Genomic DNA, 19,974 nt, shown 5'->3' on the forward strand with positions numbered 1-19,974 from the left:
CACTTCAGCCCTTAATTATTCCTTCTCACACATGGATGATCACCAGCACAGAATGCCTTTGTCAAGACTCCTGTAATTATTATCTTCAACAATTCCAGCTAAAATAGCCTAATGAGGAAGACTGCTTCTTTGGAGTGCACAAAACGAACAAAACAACCTTCAGGCACTTCATTTAAAACCTGGGATGTTGCATTTAAAGTAGATACTGAATATAGAAAGCAGAGAAGGGTTTCATATGTGTGCATACCCTTGCTTTTATCAGTGGTTGGTTAAATAGAGGTGCACACCTGATGGTTGGATCCTGGTGACAAGAACCCTGGCAGACAACACGGTTCTTATTAAAAAGGCGTCACTTCCTGCTTTACCACATGGAGCGCTTGAGCATATGGCCATTCTAGTACATAATCCCCTTCTCCAGGAAGGTTTCACATACCACACACACACACACACACATCAGCACACCAGCATTACCCCACCAGCAGCACCACAATGTCAAAGACCTGGGATGAATATAGAAGCACACACCCTGTTACTGCCATCTTTGGAGTTCTCAACCACCCACACACACACACACACAAACAGAAATTCATATGCATGAGCAGAGCTGCACTGGTACATGATGCTGTGAGAAAACTCTTCGAGGTGCCAAGAACTTCCACTTGACTTTACTTTCAACATTGGGCCAATCAGTAGCTGTATTGTGAGCATAGATTAAACTGTATAAACTTCACTATTACTCCATATGTTCAGATACGAATAAGAAACGAATACAGATATGAAATGAAGGCTCCCCATTTTGTTTGTTTGTATGTTTGTTTTTTAGAAAGATTCCAAGGGCGGTTCATAAAGGTGTGCATACGGACTGGGATTCCACAGAACACAGTTAAAAAAGTGGGAGGTTTTTAGTTTCACGTTCTTTCATTCATCCTTAGTAACTGCCTGGTCAAAGTCACAGTGATTTAAATTAGGCTACTGGTTTATTAATTATTTGGGAAACAGAACCAGTTAAAGTTGTTAGAAAATATCAAGAGCAGGTACAAACAAAAATACTAACTGCATACATCTCCCTTCTGGTTTAGGCCATGGCCATTTTGGGTTTAAATCCAAATGCAGATGGATGCAAATATCTGGAGCACTAAACAGATACCTCCTGACTCTGGTCATTGCTTTCAATGGCAAACTAAAGTTGAAACGGCATGACTATAGATTACACCACAAATCAACTAAAGCTTCAAAAAACACTCTGTTGCTTCCTCTTTAATGATTTAAATCTAATAAGCAACAGTACATCATGGTTGCTAAGTAGAAAAAAAAAACAAACAGCAGGATGACCCAGATAAGGAGATGGGAAGAAAGTAAATAAAAATGTTTAAAAGGAGAGCCATTATGGAGGAAATTACTAGAGCAAATTGCTTTGATTATTTGAATCTGTAGACTTTAAAGTGCTCTAGAATGACACAGAGGGGGCATTACATAGGTAATGAAAAGGTATCTTCTGTGTGCTGTAAATAAATAATAAAAAAAAAAAACCTAACATGACCAGCAGAGGAAATTGTGTTTCAAAAATAGAAATTTGCTTCTTCAATTGGGTCATTTATTACAGCATGGCAGCATGAAACACTGTTTAATGCGGTAAAAATAGAATGATACTGGAACTGAGGGCGGGTTATAATTTAACATACACAATATGCCACAGAGATGAGAACAGAATAGAATACATTAAAATATTTAATTAGGAATACATAAGTGTCCAATTACCTGGATGTGCCTGAAATGGAGTATCCAACAGTGTTAATAGGAAGTATTTTAATATCTCCTGAAATTCTAATATGCTAATAATTGTTCCCTTCAGCAAACTGCCTGCAAAGCATCTTAATGAATATAAAAAACATCTCCTGCCAGCACGGTGGGATGTCTCTGTTTCTGTCATCAGTAGGATACCGTGCTTCAAAGAGCAGTGCTTCAATACTCAACGCCTGAATACAGTAGAATGCTGTCTGCCATATGGAACGTGTGAAGAGGGGTGATAGGCATTACGGTCAATTTACTGAACACGCCAGAATAGCATTTGTTGTCCATTTGAACACGTTTATCTGCAAATGCTGCTCAATACAAAGTAGGTAAGAGCTTGGATCACATTTGTAGCATTAGTCTGGATTTTTTTTATGCTACCTGTAACATGCGGTAGTGAAAGGCAAAACCATGATATGATATTTTTGTCATAACGCCAAGCCCTAATCGGAACTATAATAACATACAATTCCACCTTTAAACATCAAACCTCTAAGTCTGGTGCATGTATGAGGTGAGAAAGAAAATAACTCAGTCCTTGAAAAGGCTGCTACTACTATTTTAGCTGCTTTTAGCACTGTCGTGCAATGTCAGAAATGTCACTTGAGTATGTCAGATACTCAACAACTTGCCAGAGTTTACATTGTAGGCTGATTCAGGCTTGCAGCATGCATACTGAGAAAGTTGACTGTGCTTGTTATGCACATTAGCCTCGTAACTTCATAGAAAAACTGAAAAAAAGCAAACGTTTTGGCTGAACAGATATGTAAATGCTAAAATGTGTGAATGTATGAATGAATGAATCTTTTGATGAATTATCACTTTAAAAAGGCACTCACAGACATTCTCGCCTCAGGCAGACCCAAAAGCGCACACTTACACACACACACACACACATACTGCTGTTACATACTCCAGACCTTATTCTTCTTCATCTCCAAGACAGACCTGTCCAGAGCGCACATGCCCTTGACCAACAGGAGAACGAGTTCTAAAAAAAATAGTAATAAAAATGGAGACGAGGGTGCAAGCAGTGTATGATGATGAGGATGATGAAAGAAGGTGTAGGATGAGGCAGACAGCAAGCAATAGAGAGCGAGAAAAGGAGGAGGGGGGTAAGAAAAGATTAAACCAAAGCTGTAAAGGACAAGGATGGAAAAATCTAAGCATGGAATGAAGGAAAGCGCTGGAAGACCAGCGAATCGTCTTCCTATAGGGCTCTCCTTAGGCAGAATGTGTGAGTGAAATACTGATATGGATCTTTCTAATGACAATGCTTCCCTCAGCAGGATGGTGAGTGACCCACTGGGCTGTATTATACAGGCTTCCTAACAGAAAATGGTCAGAAAAATACCACAACACACTTCATGAATGATATCACCGATACACCCCCCCCACCCCACCTCTACCATGCATCCTCCACGTAGGAGAGCTGAGGCAGGCCTGCAGCGGCATGTGCATGGACGAGCTGTAGGGAAAAGGCTTAGCAGTGAGGCTTAGGGAAAGTGCGGGGTGGGCGGAGGGTGAGCGTACAGTTCAGGCTGAAATAAGAGCAGTGATTTAGAGTGCAGATATGCCTGCCACATGGAGAATACAGCTTAAAAAAGAACTACTCATTTGTTAATCTGTGGAAACTTAGGGGTCAACGTGCCTTAGACAACAGCTGGAAGCCATCGCTGCCACCTCCTACTGAGGGCCTGCTTATTTAATGCGTCACATATGGAGTCAAGATGGTGCACGACAGCAGCATACAGCATTTGTAGCTCTTTGTTTTGAGAGGTTCATAAACCTTCATTTTTTTTAAGTTTTAAATAGTGACTCTCACATATGGTAAAATCATGTCTGCAGATTTGAACTGCTATAGGACGAGAAAAAACAATTACTTTTAGAATTGAGTAACTGCTTTCCTGTTATTTCCTGTTTAAGACAAATTTAACAAGTTATAAAATAATGGCACAAGAAGCCTGAAATTTATAAAGCTTGATGCTTCACCTTTTTCTTAGAAGCAGTGACGGCTGGTTGTGATATTAGCTGAGTCTAACATCCATCAGTATCTTGACAATGAAGCTGTTAAGGTTAAGAAATGCATCAGTGGTGTCTGTTTCTCTTGTCTGATGCTTGCTAATTGTTGCAGACTTAGCAACTTCTGACCCCATTCTCCAAACTTCCCATTGCACTCTCTCTCTCACAGAGAGGAAATGTACATTTGGTGAGGCAAGTTCAAATTCCTTTCCAAATCTCCACCTTTCCAGCTGCTTGTCTCCTCTTCCTCTGACTCGTGCAATCACTTTCATTATGCAAATGACCAAGATATGGGATTCTCTGGAGTCGCATGTTAGCATCTGCATGCAAAACAGCCTGTATTCTACTTCAATTACAGAAGGTGTATCATTAAATGAAAAAAAGGCACAGGAAGTATGCACACTTTTCCAGTTCCTCCCAACCCCTCATCACGCAACATGTTTACACACTCCACAGTCTCCATTAGGGTTTAAAGCAGAGAGCCTTCCAATGCTCTTTAAAGCTGATTGGAACAAGACAGCCAATCAGCATGCAGTAAGCTCTTGGATGGAAATGGATGGATAGTTCACATGCATGCACAGACTCATCCATATGTCCATATCTCATTTGCATGCTCATGCATTGTAGGTGCGTCTGATGCGATCTCTTTACGCGACATTTGGCCTGGACCCTTAGCCGCCGCTACATGACAGCCATCTCAATGTGTCAGTGGAAAAGTTGGCTTTCAGCCTCATCAAGCTGCCTAAGCACCTTGTCATAATTGTGTGCAGCAGCGTGGTGCACACATGTCAAACAAGGCGTTAAGGGAAGTCAGGGAAACAATACAAATTAGATGAGGAGAGAAGGGCTCGCGTAGGGTGTCCAAAAACACACACACATACACATGTACGCATACACACACACACACTGAGATCTCTGCCAGGCCCTGCTAACTCTTTATTACTCTTCTGCATTGCTCCCAGCAGGCAGTAGAGTAATAGAAAGGAGGCAGCGTACAACTCCGCCATGCACCTTGTCTGTTTGTGTTAGAATGCAGAATAGAGGGGGTGAGCAAAAGAGATGCAGGGTTTGAACGATTTAAGGTGAAGATTTATTGTTTCCTTCTCTCTCCTTCCTGGCCCACTTTATCATTCTACCGCTAGCTGAGCCATAGCCACCGAGTCTGCTTCTGCCACTGCTGGAGCATTTCGACTAGAATTTCAAAGCGGTATCAGCTTACTGTAACATTACTCGATACCGATAAAACCAGATCAGAGTACTGAGGAGACATCGCCCTCTTGAGATTCATAGTAATAAGATTCCCTTTTAGCAGAAAATTGCAGACACATACACCACTGTTTGAAAAGTATGTTTAAAGGAGTACTTTGTCATTTTAGAGCCCTCTGCTGCATGGGGCATAGAATTGAAAACATTAAGAATCCTTTTTCCCCCAACTGATCCCATCTCTGTTGAAAGAAAAACACCCTTTTGAGAAAAAGGGGCGGATCTGAACATTAACAGAGTTAATTTACGAGCCAGTAAATTGCAAACAGAAGAGTGAAATGAAGAAACTAGCCAGTGTATAATAGCAATATTGAGAATCAGAGTTTTCTTAAAGGTCATTTGAAATTAGACGGTTTAAGAACCACTTGAAATGATTTTAAACAACAGGAAAGTTTTGAGCTTTAATCCCGTCAATGCCACAGCCAAGGAAACAAAACTAGCCATGCTCTGTGTGTGTGTGTGTGTGTCTGTGAAAAATGGCATACGCTCTCCCCGTCAATCACAGTGACACTAGCCAATCAGGGGTTTCTGTGAGCTCATCTATGTGGAAGAGTATGTTTCGCTACCCTGTGAGCATGAGCAGTTTATAAAAACTCATTTAACTGGCCTCACGCATCTCAGAGGAAGCATGTGTTAACCTTCACCCTCCGTTGTTGAGGAGAGCTGGATGGTGGGTGGAAATTGGCACGTGGCCAAATTGCAGAGACAATTGGAGAAGAGTTAGTTAATCCATCCATCAATCCATTTTCCATACCACTTATCCTACACAGGGTCACAGGCGAGGAGAATCCCTGTCTTAGGGAACTCAAGGCACAAGGCAAGGGACACCCTGAACAGTATGCCTACCCATCACAGGGCACAATCACACACATTCTCTCACTATGGACATTTTGGAAATGCCAATCACCCTACAGAACGTGCAAACTCCGCACACACAGGGCAGAAGGAGGATTCAAACCCCCAACCTTGGAGATGCGAGGCAAACATGCTAACCACTAAGCCCCCAATGAGCTAGTTAAAAAGTCATTTAAAAATTTGTGCAAATATGTGTAATAAATTTAGAGTATGTTGACATTTACATCATAGCTCAAGACACTGTGCTGCAAGTAATCTCTTTGAATGAGTACTGAAAGGCAATACGGGGATGTTTAATACTAGACAAAGAAATAACGAATTAAAAAACAAATGAAGAAAGATTCTGAATATATAAAGAAATAATGTCTGTGAAATAATTATCACTGTCTTAGCAGATCCATTATTCATTGCATAAATCAAGGCCTGGAAAAATGAGATCTTGTGCTAATCAATATCTCAGTAATCAGTCTCGAGAACATAAGACTTAATTGCCTTTGTCTAGAAACTAGATAATCTAAAATATTATACTTAAATGATCTCTACAGAAGTTACACATAGAGTGACCTACAGGCTTCCAAGTCACCCTCATTAGCCTAGAGCATGTCGAATGACCCTTAGACCCCGTGACTGTGTGCTCAGTGAAGCGTTCCAGCAGCTTACAGAAATAGCACTCAACATTTCATCATCTTGTGGAACGAATAACTGTCATGCATTGTAATTACAGTAATTAAATTCAACACAACATCCCAGAAGCCCCCTCCCCTCAACTCGCTGCTTCAGTGTACCTTCAAGTGCTTTGATACATCAGTCAGCCAGTGGTTGGAGCTGTGACTCAAAACAGCTGAAACACTCTAAAAAAAACTGATTACAGTTTCCAAAGGCGATGTGAAATGGGACCCCAAGAGATCTCTGAGAAGAGTTTCTAAAGCCGGGGACAGACGCCTGTCTGGCGAGTGGATGAAGGAATTTTCTTTCTGAATGGCCTACACTGCCTGAGAGAGTCCCTTGATTCCCAGGCAAGAGTCAAGCCATGTCAAAAATGCACATACGTGAATGTCAGCTGGATTCATTTCTATGCCATGGCTCAGTGGCAGATCTGTGTCTGTGCTTCTTATGTAGGTTTTGACCCATAATTTCAAAAAACGCTCTTTTTCAAATGTCAGTAACCAATAATTTTTTTCTGCAATGGTCTGGCAAGCTCTGGACAAAGTAAGCGATATATTTCTATATCTCTCTACCCTTTCCACAGTCCTGCATGATGCCTTTTACAATTTTTTTTAGTGCAACGAATCTACACAAGTTAACTAAAATAGACTTTCAGGTGAATTTTTGTGTGGATAAAACTTCAACCTCAAAGCCCCAACCTGCAGCTTTCCGTCAACATGGTACACCTACAACATCCTGACACGCGCCAGGTTCCACATCCAAAAAAAACAAGACAACCAAGATTTTTGTGGCTCTTTTGTCTAAAATCAATGATAGAAAAAGATTTAATTAAGATAAGAAAGCAGTAATAATTAATTCTGCATGTCTCATGTCATCAAGAAGGCAGCAGTCGATGAAAAAATTAGGCTGCACGAGCTCTACTTTTTTATTTTTAATACTTTTTCCCTCCTTCTGAGGAAGAAGTGATATGAGCTCTTTGAAGCGTGGAAAGTTTGGCAGTTTCTCTGAACAGTCCTCTGTTAAGAGTGCAGCTCCAGCTAGCACAAACACCTCCTAGACCAAGATCAAGTCACTTTTCAATTCAAACATCCATTATGGTGGCAGGTACAATGTAGCCCATGGGGAGGGGGACATTCACTGTGACAAATGCCAAATCGGAGGCTGATTTCTGAGGGAACGCACTCATTACAGCAAGCAGAGATGTGTGGCAGACAGCGGGAAGCTGGAGGAGGACTTGAGTTACCAAATCCCTGTCATTGCTTCACAATGTGGCCTAATTTAAAGGCAGTTGTGACAATGTTGGGTGGCCTATTGCCACAGGCTATGTAACGACTCCAATATCCAGATTTCCTTAACTTCTAAAAGGGTGCACATTTGTGCCCAGTGGAAATAAATGCAAATAAAAGGAAATAAAAAAATGGAAACTGGCTCTCTGCCCAGTGTGTAAATGATGACACCACTGTGATTTGCTAATGAGTATTCAGTATAACATACGCAGCAGTCGTTAAAGGCTAAATTATGAACTACAATCACATTTGAAAAATTTACCCTTGAATCGTTACTCCAACAAAGCCTGGTAAGCACCAAATGTCCAGGTGGACAGATGGTGGAAATCGGCCAAGTGCAGTCCGCATTCGACCTGACAGGTGGTGGCTACTTTTTTCACAAGCCAACTTTTATAATGAGCTAGTATTACAGGAAAAAAGCTACCCAACAACAACAATCCAACTGATCGCTCTTCATGGCTCTTTCACAATCTGTAAATGAGACACAAGCAGCTACAGCATGTTCAGCCGGAGCCAATGACACCTCAGCTCAGAATATTCCAAGATTTGGGCCAAGTCTTAATTTTGGCGTGTTCAAAGCAAGAATTACATTAGACTGAGGTGCTAATTGCGAACCAACATTTGTTTTTATCTTTAATAAGATTTTTGCTAAACGCCAGCTTAGTGACACAAAACAAAGATAATTAACAGGGCTTCGTGCTGCCAAGATTTTTTCAAGGATGACCTTTGTCGAGACTCAAACTCCCAGAATCTGGCAGCTCTCTGTCTGTGAATCTCACTGTAGCTAGTGCTGCTTATCTTCGAGAGACATAATGACAGCGGACAGAGGCGTCTCACTCTTCCAGTCACGCGGCGAGACTAATTACAGGACGCTTTGTTACTTTGTTAGGTTTTAGCTGGTGATTAAATGGCTTTTATAGGACAGGACTTGGCTTTTAATTGCAGCACAGTATACCATAAACACCCTGCTTTCTCAGAAAACAACCACCGTTAATACGGCACCAAAAGGACAGAATCTTGTTAAAATAATATTTCTGCAATGCAAAGAGTACATTGTTGATCATCAGTGCTCGGGTTCTGTGGAATTAAAAATCTGTAGATAATCAGATGTCCTTGGAATGAAGGGCACGTTCACTGGATCACTGAATTGTTCAACTCTCATTTTCTTGACAGCTAATCTTGGCAGCCTTGCAACAAATGATTCTAATATTTAATGATAGGGGGATTGAATCAGGGATAGAGCTAATTGGCTAACTGATCTCCTTCAGTGCATAATGTCCTCTGGACAGCTGTAGCCTGAGGCTAGAAAGAGAGACAGCGAGAGAGAGTGAGAGACTTTATGTGTCACATAAAGAACATAAGCCTTTCACAACTATTGGAAATGTAATTAAGTGCTAGCTGCAGCTTTTAAATGGTCGACTAAAGCAGAAACAAACTGTGCCTCCTGGAGCGCAAAAAAAAAGAAATTTCCATACATTCAGAATGAGTGATCAATAGTCCACAGTTAGGAAAGCATCGGGGAAGGAATAAACTGATCTGCTTCACTCATCACTCCATTTTCCTTCTCAGGCACTTCCCTGGGTTTATCGCCATTATCGCCAAAGAGGCGAAGCTTTTATAGAATACAACAGACACAAATGAGAGGTGGGACATCTATTAAAAACATGTTTATAATGAAGTTCACCTCACGTAGATCTCAGATGTTTCCTCTCACTCTGACAGGGCAAGCTAAGAGATGAGGTCAGGCGAGACGTCAATCAAAAATAATTATGCCTGGACAGCATTTTAGGCAGACAACGACTGCTGTTGAACAGCTGTGGAAGAGTGCACTTGCTGCTGCAAATAGATATATTTTTTTGCAGAAGCTTTTTTTCCCCCTGAAAGAACACAACATCCTACCAAGCAGATGATTGCCCAATTTCAGGGCAATTCCTATTCACTATTCACTCTGCAGCAGAAAACGTCAGCGGCCTGGTCTGAACTCGGATCATTAATAGCGTTTGTTTGTTGTTATTAAGGCTAAAGTTTCCCATCTCTGGCTTTGCCCGACAGCCGCGATGAAGTCACCAACGTCTGATCTTAACGTGATCCATCACCAGCGCCAGCGGCGAGGGATTTGAATCCAATCCTTATTTCATCTAGTGCCACACATAAATATTCATCAACAAAAACCAGCTGTTTCCTCCATTTAGAGGCTTTGGAGAGAGCCACCATTTGCCAGTAATTTGTTGCTGTTTAATTAATGACTTTCTGTGCATGGCAGTAGCAAGAAACAATATTTCACTAAGGATGGAGATTTATATCACCGGAAATGGGTGAGAAAGCGAGCGCACAATTAGAAATGAAACCATGTCTCTGGCCTATATACAACGGCAGTCACGGATGCTGCTGCCCAGAGCAAGGCTGTTTCTGACACCCGGGACTAATCTAACCAAGACAAATCAAATTGGCAATGAATCCAACATCAAAGCAGTATGTTTTTTTTTTTTTTTTTAAATCCCTTCTATCCCTAAGTGTATGTGTCATGCTAAACTTCTCTAACGGTGTGGAGAGCATCAGGGCTAAGGCCGAGATCATTATCATCCTAGGTTAAAACGCTAGAGCAAATCAGACAGGATCCCTCTGAGGACTTACCATCAGGAGGTGGGACATGCGGAGGGGTGCCAGGTTTGTCTGGAAAAGAGAAAGAGAAAGAATAAGATAAGTGCATTAGTTAAGTGAAACATATCAACAGATCCCAAAGGGATGGCAAAGTCATTGTGGTGGAGGCGGACACTGTATGCGCTTAGCTCCATCGCAGACGAAGATAATGAGAAGCAAAAAGACAAAACTGGCTGAGAATACAGGAGTAAAGCTCATGAGCTGTCATTTACTTCTCCACAAAGTCTCAGGTGGTTATATAAGTGGTTGGCAGTGTTTGGATCCAGAAAAACAGACTTGCTGGAATGTATAACTATATTCCCAAAAGTGATTTCAGATATTCGGATTCAAGTTTCATAACATGTAGACCAGTGTGAGATTGTATTACACGAAAAAATAAACAGAGTGTTGAACTATAACGTATGGCACAATGAAACAAGACTTTGTAAGAAGATAAGATGAACAGAAGGTGTTATATAGTGCTTTTCTCCTTCTACTTCTGCTGAATTTGGTCACCCTTACTGCCTAGATATCATACAGCCAGACCTCGAAATCATCACAGAATCGTCCTGATTAAGGTTTCTGTCTGAAGTCTGCAAAATCTTCAGTCTTCTCCCGAAATTTCTTTCTCCTTTCAAAAGACCTTTTTCTCGCAGATTTAAGAGTTTAGAGCTTCACACAGAGCTCTTTCTCTTTCTCAAAAAAAAGGTACTAAGCTGTACCCTTCCTTGCTGCTGTGGTGGTACTCTTATCTTTTGGACCTTTAGTATGTATGTAGCTGGAAACCTTTACAAAATACATAATTGGACCGTAGTTATCTTTTAGCGTAAAGCTTTATAGGTACACTACATGCACCTTTCTAGGTAAAAGATACTAAAGCTGCCACCCCAGAGACAAGGAATGGTACAATTTAGTACCCTTTGTACTGAAAGTGTATTTATTTACCCACAGTAATATTTCCTTTACTTGACTGTAATTTCTTTCCCATCATACAGCTATTTAAAACGAGGCTCATTCTTTTTCTACTTTTTATGCTAGCTGACGAGTTAAAGTTCATAAAGGAATAACTTCACAGATATACAAGAATGATACGCATACACACACGCACACACACACACACGTGTCAGTATGTATTAGTTTATATGAACACTCACACATACGTAGCATACACATACATAGCTGAACAACACAACAATAACTCAATAACTTTATGGTTCAACGTACACATTTATGCCTGATGCATTACTCATCTCTCTCTTGCTATTTATTTATTTGTTTGTTTGCTTGTTTATTTAAAATTCAGAAAGAAAGAAAGAAAGAAAGAACCCTACATAGTGTAGAACATCTTTCGGGGTTCAGCCACAGAAAATTCATGGCTTCTTGTGTTTTCTTGTATTGTGATTATTGACCAAAACAGTTTGCACTCAATATTCTCAGGATTTTCAGTAAAGATTAAAGTATTGGCACCCCAGGCTCTACATGCAGCACAGTGCAGATTTTTTTCGAGAGCTGCTGCCAAGCCGTGCTAGAGTAAGACAAAAAGTCTGAATCCCACAGGCAGCTGTAGAATGAGTGGGAAAATAAATGTATGTACTGAGAGATGAAATACACAGAGAAAGATCGTATGTAGTGAAAGACAGAACTGTCAAATTAAGGTGTGATAGCAATGAGAAAAAAAGAATGAGTTTAAGCTATGATTTGAAGGAGGAAATTTCACCGAGGCTCTGTGGGAGTGAATTCCAAAGCTTGGCTACTATAAAAGTGAAAGACCTGCCACCCATGGAGGAAAGTTTTATCATGGGTACATGTTCACACAGCACACTTCTCTTCAGAGGAAAATCGATAGAAAAGTCTAGAAACTCTAGAACTCACTTTCTAACAATGCACTACGTGAATCTTTCTGGTATAAGAGCATCCCTGCTTCCCTGCTCTTTGAGCGGTAACTCATGCATAAAAACCCTCATCAGTTATGCAAGGAGCCTAACACACACGTAGAAATACACAAGCATGCACACACACACACACACACACACACACACACACAAACACACACAGGGCTGGCACAAGGATTCTGCATTCCTTAGAAATGGAGTGGCAGAATCGAGTTTAATTTTATGCTCACTTCAAATTGCTTGTCAACCTCTAAGCGTGAGCAAGGAAGGAGGCCAGAATTGGAGAGGAGAGGAGAGATAGAGAGAGAGGAAGAGCAAGAGGTATGGACTGATAGAGAGGGAAAAAAAGGAAAGGGGATTGTGTATCATGCTATGAATAATGAAGTGTCAGTTACGAATTTTCATCCAAAAACATGGGCATAACTAAAAGAGCAGCGTTTCTTTCAAAGTGACACTTCTAAAAAACACACACACACACACACACACACACACACACACAAATGTCTAGGGGTAGCATGGGATAGAGAATATAAATATTCCCAAGATGATTCATATGTAAATCTCTCATGGCTAGAGATGAGATTCCTTTCTCTTCATCTACTACAGAGTCCCATTTTCTTTTCCTTCATCCAAAGCCATGGAATTTAAATTCACATTTATACACACATCTTACACATGAATATGTGTGTATGTGTGTGTGTGTTCTCAATGGGAGCTCCAGCTCTGTGACTGCAGACAGATGCATTTGGCAGTGCCGCTGAACTGTTCTAGTCCTACGTGCTCTCCATCCCCTCTGCCCGCTAAATGAAATGGAAATGACTAACTTCAGGTCTGCGTCCCTCTCCAACAAGCTTTCACGTGCTGCACCGCTCCTCTCCATGTTAATGGCCCTCCCATCCCTTCCTCATTCTTTTCTCTGAACTCAAAACTCACGAACGGGAATGGAATATTCTAACTGAGTTTGTATTTAAATCTAATGCAATCTGTCTGGGCAAAATTGGTTCGCTCAAACGACCGGGTTATAAATGAACTTCACATTTGAGCATCTTTACTGAGGGAAAGGAGAAGAAAGAGAGGGCTCTTTTTCGAATCACAAGAAAGGCCCTTTAAGATCTTTTAATCAAGATCTAATGTAGCGGCATCCTGCTTCCATGGAGGAGCGCGAGTCGAGACGATTGAATAGCCGGAGGATGTTAATGGCCCACGGAGCGAGAACATGGTCCCGAACAGCCCTCTATTTTCTCCTTTTCTATCTTTTTCACTTGAACGAGCGCACATTAAGTCTATCTTTCTTTGGGAGGGAAATAGGGAACACCTCTGTGGTACACTGAGAAAAATAAACAGCACTTTATATAACAGATCCTAATGGTCCTGTATTTTTAAGCAATCACAATATGAATGAGTGTAATTAAGAGTCAGCACCAGTAGAAATTGTCATCAGCACCATTCACACCATGTCATTAGATGCTGCACCTTGCTAGGAACATGTCGTACACAGGGGAATGTCAGCGGAAAACAAAGTCTCTAGCTATTCATTCAAGCAGATACAGTGAGCACTGACACTAATGCCAGGCTTTCCTCCACGAAGGCATTTAATCTGCCCACTTTATCCCGCTGTGTAGAGTAAATGCCACAGGCTTGCGGCGAGACAGAATGCCACCGGACTGCTTGTTTAGACAGAAGAACTGAGGCACTTTAGAAGATGAGGCCAGTTTATCTGTGTCATCCTCAATCATCCGAGATGTCAGTTACTAGATCGAATTTTAGGCATTAGGGATTACTTTTCGACTGCCATCGATCCTTATTGAGCCATCCATCCATCAAGATAGCTCTTCCTTTGAACAGCACTCTGATAAAAGGTCCATTACCCATACCACACACATACACACACATACACACACACACAAAACAACATAAAATGACAGATTTCATTCAGCTAGTGACCTACAGGGAGGTTTGCAATACAAAAATCTGTCACACTGTCACACACTGTCACACACACACACATTATGAGTGACCTACAGTTGTTGAGGAAGAGGAGCACAGCAAAGCCCAGCGTGGATGTAGCCAGCAGTATGAGGCAGATGTTACAGGGGATCATAAAGTAGCGCACCACCAGAGAGACTTTGTGCTGGTACATGCGGTCCCGCTCCGGCCGCGGCGTCGGGTAGTGACAGCTGGTCATACTCCAGTCCACACTTCCCCCCAAGTACGCCACTCTGAGAATGTAAAGGACACCTCAGGGGCAGAAAATCAAAATCTCAAACACTGCTCCTGGAGGAACACTGATCCAAAGATTTTGGCTTGAATGGACAAAACCTGGCTGCATTGGCTTTCATTAAAAACAAAGCAGAAAACAGAAGCAGGCTTGGCGCGATACATTTTGGTCCTGATAAGATCCAGAAGGGGACAGGGTCTGGGTCGTGTTCCTACGGCCAGTGAACTCTGTGCAAATGCTCCATGTTGGGAAAGTTACAGATTCGTACGTGTCAACATCTGTGCACTTTGTGCTTTACATCCACAAACCCACAAACAGAGCTTGGCGAATCAGTAATCAGTAATCAGTAAAGTCTCTTCCTGCTTAAACCTTTTCATCCATGGGAGCAAACCGAGTAACACATACTCCTTGTCTTGCCCTTGTCCGTGCTGTCACCTGACTATCTTGGTGCCAGGTTGATTTCGTGTAGCACGTGTTAGTTACCGGCTGCTCAAGCTGGACACTGGCAGCTGCAGCCTTCAGCCATCGCTCCACACACACACACACACACACAAACACACATATACACTCCAATGCACACACCCACCAACCCTCAGAAACACACAGAGCAGGAGCACAGCTGGTCCTGAAGGCAGAGCCCCGGCTCCGAGCAGCTGATGCTGAACAGAAAACAAGCCTGGCAGTGAGAGAGAAGAAAAAGCACTCAAAAAAACACTCTTAGTGTTCCATGTTGACTTGCTGTCTGCTTTATTATTCAAAAATACTCCTTGCTTTTTCCTTAGTAGTAGAAGCTGCTCCTTGTTTTTCCTCACTCGCTGTTACACTCCAGCTCCCGCTTTCTGAAGCATCTGTTACGATCCTCTGCTCTTGATTCCAGGCTTCTTCGTGCGTCTCGAGCTCCGATCCTCAGATGGAACGTTCACCATCAGTCAAAGCAACTGCTTCGACAGGCACTATTCATGTCAGAGATCCCCCCGGCATCAGCGCGCACACCGTTCAGCCACCTCAGCTCAAGCACAGTAAGACAAGAGAGCTACGAGCAGCCAGAGATGCAGGAGCCATCCGTCTGAGCGAGGAGTTGAGCCAAAAAAAAAAGAGAGGACACACTAGCTGAGGAGACTTCAGTGGTCCGCCTGAGCACTGGATAATCCAAGTTTTTCTGCTAAGAGTGCTCACAACGCTCTCCCCGCCTCGACTGGAGGAGAAGACAGCGAGTGGGGGAGCGCACGGACCTCTAACAAAGAGGAGGGAGGGGGAAAGAGGGAGGGGAAAAAGAGCGAGAATAAAAGCTGTTGGGAATACTTAGGAGTGTTTTTTTTTATCAGGGGGGAGGTCAACAGGCAAAAGACAAAGAAGCAACTGGGCCAAACAAATGTCAAGCCTTTTCAGGGTTCAGCTGATTTAAAGAACAGAATGACTACAAAGTGTCAAAGACAAAAAGAAAAATCTGTGTGTGTGCGTGTGTGTGTGTGTGTGTGTGTGTGTGTGTGTGTGCTCATAAGCAGCTTTCAGGTAGTTTGATGAAATTGTCAACAAATTCAAATTAGGAGATACGAAAGTGGAAAAAAATGCAACATACAAACAAAATCAGCAGAGAAAAACATCTTTAATTAGATTCAAACGATTTCAGTGATTCATGTACTCGTGACACTTGGCCACATGGTTGTTCATGTGTCATGCTGAAAAAAAAAAAAAGAAAAAAAAAAAGAAGAAATATGAATATTTATCAGCGCTGGCAGCTAATCAAGAGAAAATGTGGTTCTAATCCATAAAATTATTTCACGAGATGCTATGTGAATGTATATTTTATGAGCTAAATAATGAGGTCAACATAAAAAAAAAATCAGAATAAAAAAACACACCCACCCATCAGCGCACACTGACACCACAGCGACTGTTCATCTGCACCAATATGCCAGTATATTCCATCAATTATTTATGCTCACTTTTCCTCCCCCACTCCACCCCCAGCCACACAGCTTTTCAAGCACAGTCACAAGTGAGCGTGGACACACACACACACACACACACACACTCACACACGCAATCTCTCAGGGTCCTGCTCTGTTTCGCATCTGAGGTCATTTATCTCTTCGGACACGGCCTTTTCATCGACTCGAGAATCCCTCAGGGACAGAGACAAGCTTCCGCTGTACCTACCACAGAACATGGGCTTGGCCAGGCCTCTAGCAACAGGGCTGTGAGTTCACACACCAGCTGGAGCCCAAAAAAACACCGCCTGCACCATCCATCTCTGTTCAAGCTGACACGCAAACTAAGGAACACGCACAGCGAAGACAAATGGCCATATTGTGACATTTAGAGAAATGAAAAAAAAATGCTGAAATGCTCATCCGCAAGAGGGCGCCTTCCTATCCGGGCTGCTTCAGGACACAAATCAGCCCTCTCATTTAAGTTCAGAGCTCTCTGTAATGCATCTTTAATGCGTGTGCAATCTCAGAAGGTTAACATCTCTCTCAGCACGCTCTCAGCTGGCAACTTTCATTACGACGCTAGTGAAGAGCCTGCCTGCTTCCTGCTCTAGCATGACAGACAGCCTCGAGATCGCCCCTCTCCGTTTTCACACTCATCTCGCCACGTCCCTGGCATGATGCATGTCCCTGTTTCCAGGGGTGACAGGAGAGGGACGACACATATCAGTCCACGTCCTCCAGATCAAAACTGGAGGGGAGAGAAAAGGATGGACGTCTGTGATCAAACAGAAGAGATAATACACTCTAGAAAAAAACACCAGCTCTTAGAAGTGTTGCAAATACAAATCTATCTTGATCACAGAAAGCTGTAATATTAACACACAAAAAATGCACAATAAGCATGAGTCCAGTTATCGACAACAAAATCCTTTTCAGTGGATACTTATTATTCAAAAACACAACATTAAAAAAACAACACAGATCTTTTTGAATCTATTTGAGAAATCAAAATTTCATGAAAGTGAAATATGAGCATTCTGTTTGCACACCATTTGCTTCATATATTTTAAACTGCTGAAAATCTCAATACTAGCAGACATACTCATAAAGGTGCAGTGTGTAATGTTGAAAAGTTTTACTAGATCTGAAATAATTACAAAATTTCCAAGATACTTTATAAAAAAAAATTTATTCACAATATTGCCATGCAATATTTTGGCTAGTTTCTTCATTGTAAGCTTCTGTTTACATTTTCAGGGCCAGAAAAAGAGCTCCCTTCTTTCTTAAATGTTGTCATGAGAACATGCGTTGTAAGGAATAAAACACAATGGGAATATCATCAGAGTTGATTAGTTTCATTTAACAGTTTACTTTTTATCTGTTTATAGTTACTGTTAATGTTATCACTTGCGTTATAGCAGCTACAAACTCTCAGTCCCTTTCAGTCTTTTATTCTCTCTTGAAGGTCATAAGACAAAAATAATGCAGCTTGTCGTGTTACTAAGAAACCACAAAGTCCTCTGCGCTGAAGACTTTCCCATGGCAGAAAACTTACCAAGTGTTACAAAATGCTGACACTGGAGACTCCTTCCATAAATCCTAATATAAACACCTCCTTACAGAAAGCTTTATCATGTCCTAGTTTGTTTTTTTTGTAAATAACACATATTTAAATCCATTTTTAAATCCGAGTCCCTATGAACGAGCTGTTGCTATAGATACGATAACCTATTAGAATGAGAGAATTAAAATAAACCTGAAATTTGTCACGCAGCCGGAAAAGCTGTCAGAGCTGCTGTTAGAGAAAATGAATCAACACCTTCTGACCAATCAGATTCGAGAATTCAACAGTGCTGTAAATAGATTTAACAAGTGGGTGGAGTTGGCGCCTAATAGTGAGTTATGTAGTAGACCAGTAAGCAATTTTGTAACGAGAAATAAAATTTGGAGAATTTTTTTGAATGGAATGAAGTTTTCTTGAACTTCATGAATGATGTTCCTAGTAGTAGACACATATTTTTTGACTCCTCTTCATATTATACAATCCCAGCGGACATGAGCAATGACGCATCACGAATTCTCCCAGCCGACTCCGAGTCAGAAATTCCCTGCGGTCTCATCTCAAATTCAAAGAGCTCGAAAAAACATGTCAGAAGTTTCACTTCTGTGCAGCTTTACAGCACAGCAGTTGGCCTGATCGTCTTCTCCACACACAGCCCATCATCAAATAAATTAGGCCACTTTGATTACAAGCAGATTTCCTAACTACTCAACTCATTACGCCAACCCTGCTCAGGCTGACAAATCTGACAGACAAAGACAGGGAAGGAGGAGATGATGGAGAGAGGAAGGGAGGGGAGCAGTATAATCTTCGCAAGAATTAGCTCAGCGTACCTCCAGCCAGACGTTGCTCCAGCTGGAAACTCCTTACTTCACTGCTTTGTCACGCAGCTCACAAGAGGAGTAAGAAAAGCCACAAAGTGAGAAGAAGCTGAAGGAAAACTGGGGATTTTTCCTCCCTCTCTCTCTCTCTCTCGCTCTCTCTCTCTCTCTCACTGCTGGAGCATTGACTTTTTAAATCAAGAATGACATCAGTGTAACTAAATGTGAGAACACAGATGCTGTCTGGAACGCAGTCAGTAAGCATCGACTCATTTTTTTTTTTGGGCGGCGGGGAGACGGAATTAATGATAATATCTCAACCCTCAGATTTGTGTGTGGGTGTTGTTGATTTTTTTTTTTCTACCTCCATATTCACACCAACTTCTGACAACTTAGTTGGCCAGTTTGCCTCATCAACAGCACTTTTAGAAAACTGGCAAGCAAGGAAGTGTTTTTGGCTATCCAAAAAAAATTCAACTTCTTCCCTGGCATGAGAGAGAGAGAGAGAGAGAGAGAGAGAGAGAGAGAGAGAGAGATTAATAGAGTTCTTGCTGTTGTAATTTCATTTGTGTGTGTGTGTGTGTGTGTGCGTGCGCGAACAAAGATATAAGCTGCCATCTTTGTATAACTCATCACACTTTGATGATGAATCCTGGAAAGTGATCATTGATCATTCTGTTTCCTGCATTAATGATTCTAATCCTGTAGAAACACTGAACTGCAAGTTGTGAAAAACCTGTTGTGTCATTATTTTGACTTAATATCATATTATTTTATTATGTTGCTATTTCAACTTATACCACTGCATTTGAATTCTTGAATCCGAAGGGGTGTGAACTTTCTATAGCCTATATAGTAGTTGTAACATATATCACAGGTTCATATCAATGTGCTAGCTCTAATACGCTATCGTTCCTATAGTAACAGCTCATACACAAGGACTTGTATGGAAGATGGGCCATGTAATCTAAGGCTAATAATAAATGCATTTTGTTGTTTAACAAAGAAAATCATATTGTATAATT

General features: G+C 41.5%; 1 protein-coding gene across 6 annotated transcripts in view; it reads right to left on the bottom strand.

Moving 5' to 3' along the window:
• The window catches only part of agrn (agrin), a 234,243-nt gene that overhangs the window by 127,666 nt on the left and 86,603 nt on the right, over positions 1 to 19,974 (bottom strand). For 5 of the 6 annotated variants that reach the window (XM_053240744.1, XM_053240742.1, XM_053240743.1 and 2 more), the window contains one exon: positions 10,518 to 10,556. In XM_053240744.1, coding sequence (XP_053096719.1) covers positions 10,518 to 10,556 — 39 coding nt within the window. Of the gene's footprint in view, positions 1 to 10,517; positions 10,557 to 14,437; positions 15,847 to 19,974 lie in introns of those variants that run through there. The other variant, XM_053240746.1, reaches the window with a different exon arrangement.

Source organism: Pangasianodon hypophthalmus, chromosome 16 (genome assembly GCF_027358585.1).
Source record: "Pangasianodon hypophthalmus isolate fPanHyp1 chromosome 16, fPanHyp1.pri, whole genome shotgun sequence".
NCBI classification, from domain to species: Eukaryota; Metazoa; Chordata; class Actinopteri; order Siluriformes; family Pangasiidae; genus Pangasianodon; species Pangasianodon hypophthalmus.